Source organism: Aplysia californica, unplaced genomic scaffold (assembly GCF_000002075.1).
Source record: "Aplysia californica isolate F4 #8 unplaced genomic scaffold, AplCal3.0 scaffold01824, whole genome shotgun sequence".
Lineage (NCBI taxonomy): Eukaryota > Metazoa > Mollusca > Gastropoda > Aplysiida > Aplysiidae > Aplysia > Aplysia californica.
In genome coordinates, this window is record NW_004799094.1 from 29,906 (window position 1) to 32,199 (window position 2,294).

Below are 2,294 nucleotides of genomic sequence, written 5' to 3' on the forward strand. Positions count from 1 at the left end.
GTTGTTTTCTGATCCTCAGACCGCCTTTGATGAGATCAGAGAACTGAATGGCGTGTAGTACTCTTGAATAAAAGAATACTGCAGTTCAGTTCACGTGAATCCCGATTTTTGTAGTTGTTAATGTTGGGTTTTTTGGGTTTTTTTTGTTGTAGTTGTTGTTGGGGGTGGTGATTTGTTGTTGTTGTTGTTGTTGTTGTTTGTTCCTTTTGTGGTGAACACTTCACCTTTTTCACCCCCAACTTATCATACCAACATGATTGCTTTTTTGTTTTTTTTAAATGAGATTGAAGTTTGGGGATCTTGTTGTTTTGGTTGGTTATTTTATAAAATTTTATTTTTCGGTTTTTTGTTGTTGTTGTTGTTGTTGTTTTGTGGTTTTTATAAAGCTCACGTTCAATTTTCCCCCCAAATCATTCGCTTTCCCCTAATGTTTTTCTTTTTCTTTTTATTTCGAAAACCAAACCAAACAACCCCCAAAACAACCAAAACCAAAATAACCTGGAGGGTTTCTTCCTTCCCCCTGGCCAAATTCTCTTCTCCTGAGTCCATTTTTTTTTTTTTTGGGAAGGAGGTAGTTGTGTTTTCTACTCACTCCGGGACTGTTTAGCCACCTCCTGGAGGACCGCGCCGTAGTCCGTCTCGTGCTCCTGATTGAAGCTTTTGTGCATGGGCATCACCCCGCGCACCGTCATCATTTGGAAAAAACTGCGCATGACAAAGAAGCAATAGTTCTCGCCAGGTGTCACCACGTCGGGCGGTTTCTCTACTTTATGGAACAACAGCCCCGTGTGGCGGAACTCAAACTTGGTCATGATCGCTCCGAGGAACTCCCTCGCCTTCTGGTAGCTGCCCTGCACGCGCGTGAGGGTCTTGAACTGCATTTTGTTGGTGAATCCGTCCAGCAGCGCGGCTGGCGTCACTATGGGGATCCCCCATTTGGAGCTGTACCTAGCCACGGGCGCAACCACGAACATACAGTACGGACCTATAAATATGTGCGCCAGTCTGTCATAGTACATGTGTGCGGCCGTTAGGGGTCCTTGCTGGTCCGAGCATTTCGTGTCGAAGGATTTGAGCTCTAGTTTGACGCCCGGCAAGAGGTGTGGGTTGTTTTCCACTTTCCCCATCGCCATGAAAATCGCCATGTAGGATTCCCCGTAGTTGTAGTTGAGGCCGTACTGGGCGTGCGGAAGTACAACTCCGACCTTCACCTCTTTCGGCCATGCGATCTGCTGCTGCTGCGACTGCGGCTGATCACTGCTGCTGCTGCTGACGTCACGTAGGGGTGAGGAGGGTGATGAGGCTGCTGCAGCAGCAAGAGGTAGTCGAGAAGAACAGCAGCTTAGTGACGTCACAAGGCAGAGGAGAAGGAGAAAGTGCCCGATATTGCCACTACTACTACTGGTGTTGTATTTGTTGTTGGTAGTGGTGTTGCTGTTGCTGTGGTTACTTTGGTTGTTGTTGTTGGTAGTGGTGTTGTTCCAGCTGCTTTTGTTGTTGGTATTGTTGTTACTGCTGTTGCTATTGTTGCAGTTGTTGTTGTTGTTGTTTTTACTGTTGTTAGTGTTATTGTATTTGTTGTTACTGTTGTTGTTGTTGTCACTGTTAACATTTTGAACAGGGCTTCTACTTCTTCTTCTTCTCCTCCTCAAATCAGAGTTAGGTGTTTTTGAAACAACATTCTTGGCCCAAATTAGTTCAAATCTCTTGCAAAAGACAGTAACACACCTGCCCGCATGTTGGGAAAGGTGTTTCTGGTAGGTCCTACTCTGCGAGGAAAGTGGGCATTGAGTGTTTGACCTACCACCCGTCCATCGGAGGTCAACATTGGGTAAGGGGTCAAACTTCCGCCGGCAAATTTCTACTTCCGCCAATGTCACTTCCGGTTCCGGTAGACATCGCGCCGTTGGCGTTTCTTGCGTCTCCTGTGATGACGTCATAAGGCCTGGGGGTGGAGGTGGTGGTGGTGGTGGTGGCGGTGGCATCATACGTGATGACGTAGGTGATGACGGAGAAGATTTCATCGCGGCTTTTTGTGTGTCCTAAGTCATTTGGGTTCTCCCAGTTCAGCTGTACCAGAACAACAAAACAAATAAAATCCCCAAACCACATTCAACATAATATTGAAACGGAGAAACGACGTGAAACGTGTTGGGGTTTTTTTCCCCCAATAATTCTGTACGAGGTCTATTTGTAAAAGATAATTATACTCGGCAGTTGAAGGAAATGTGCGTTTTTGGGTTTTTTTTCCCCCTCTTCAATATATTTTTTTTCAGGAGGTAGATGGGCCGTGG

The 2,294-nt window shown here is 46.1% G+C and overlaps 1 protein-coding gene across 1 annotated transcript; it reads right to left on the reverse strand.

The window, feature by feature from the left end:
• Positions 1 to 343: 343 nt before the first annotated feature.
• On the reverse strand, positions 344 to 1,435 carry LOC101856317 (atrial natriuretic peptide receptor 1). The gene has a single exon (XM_005113280.3). It carries the CDS (start codon positions 1,143 to 1,145, stop codon positions 585 to 587), a length of 561 nt encoding a protein of 186 aa, XP_005113337.1. The 5' UTR covers positions 1,146 to 1,435; the 3' UTR covers positions 344 to 584.
• Positions 1,436 to 2,294: the final 859 nt, after the last annotated feature.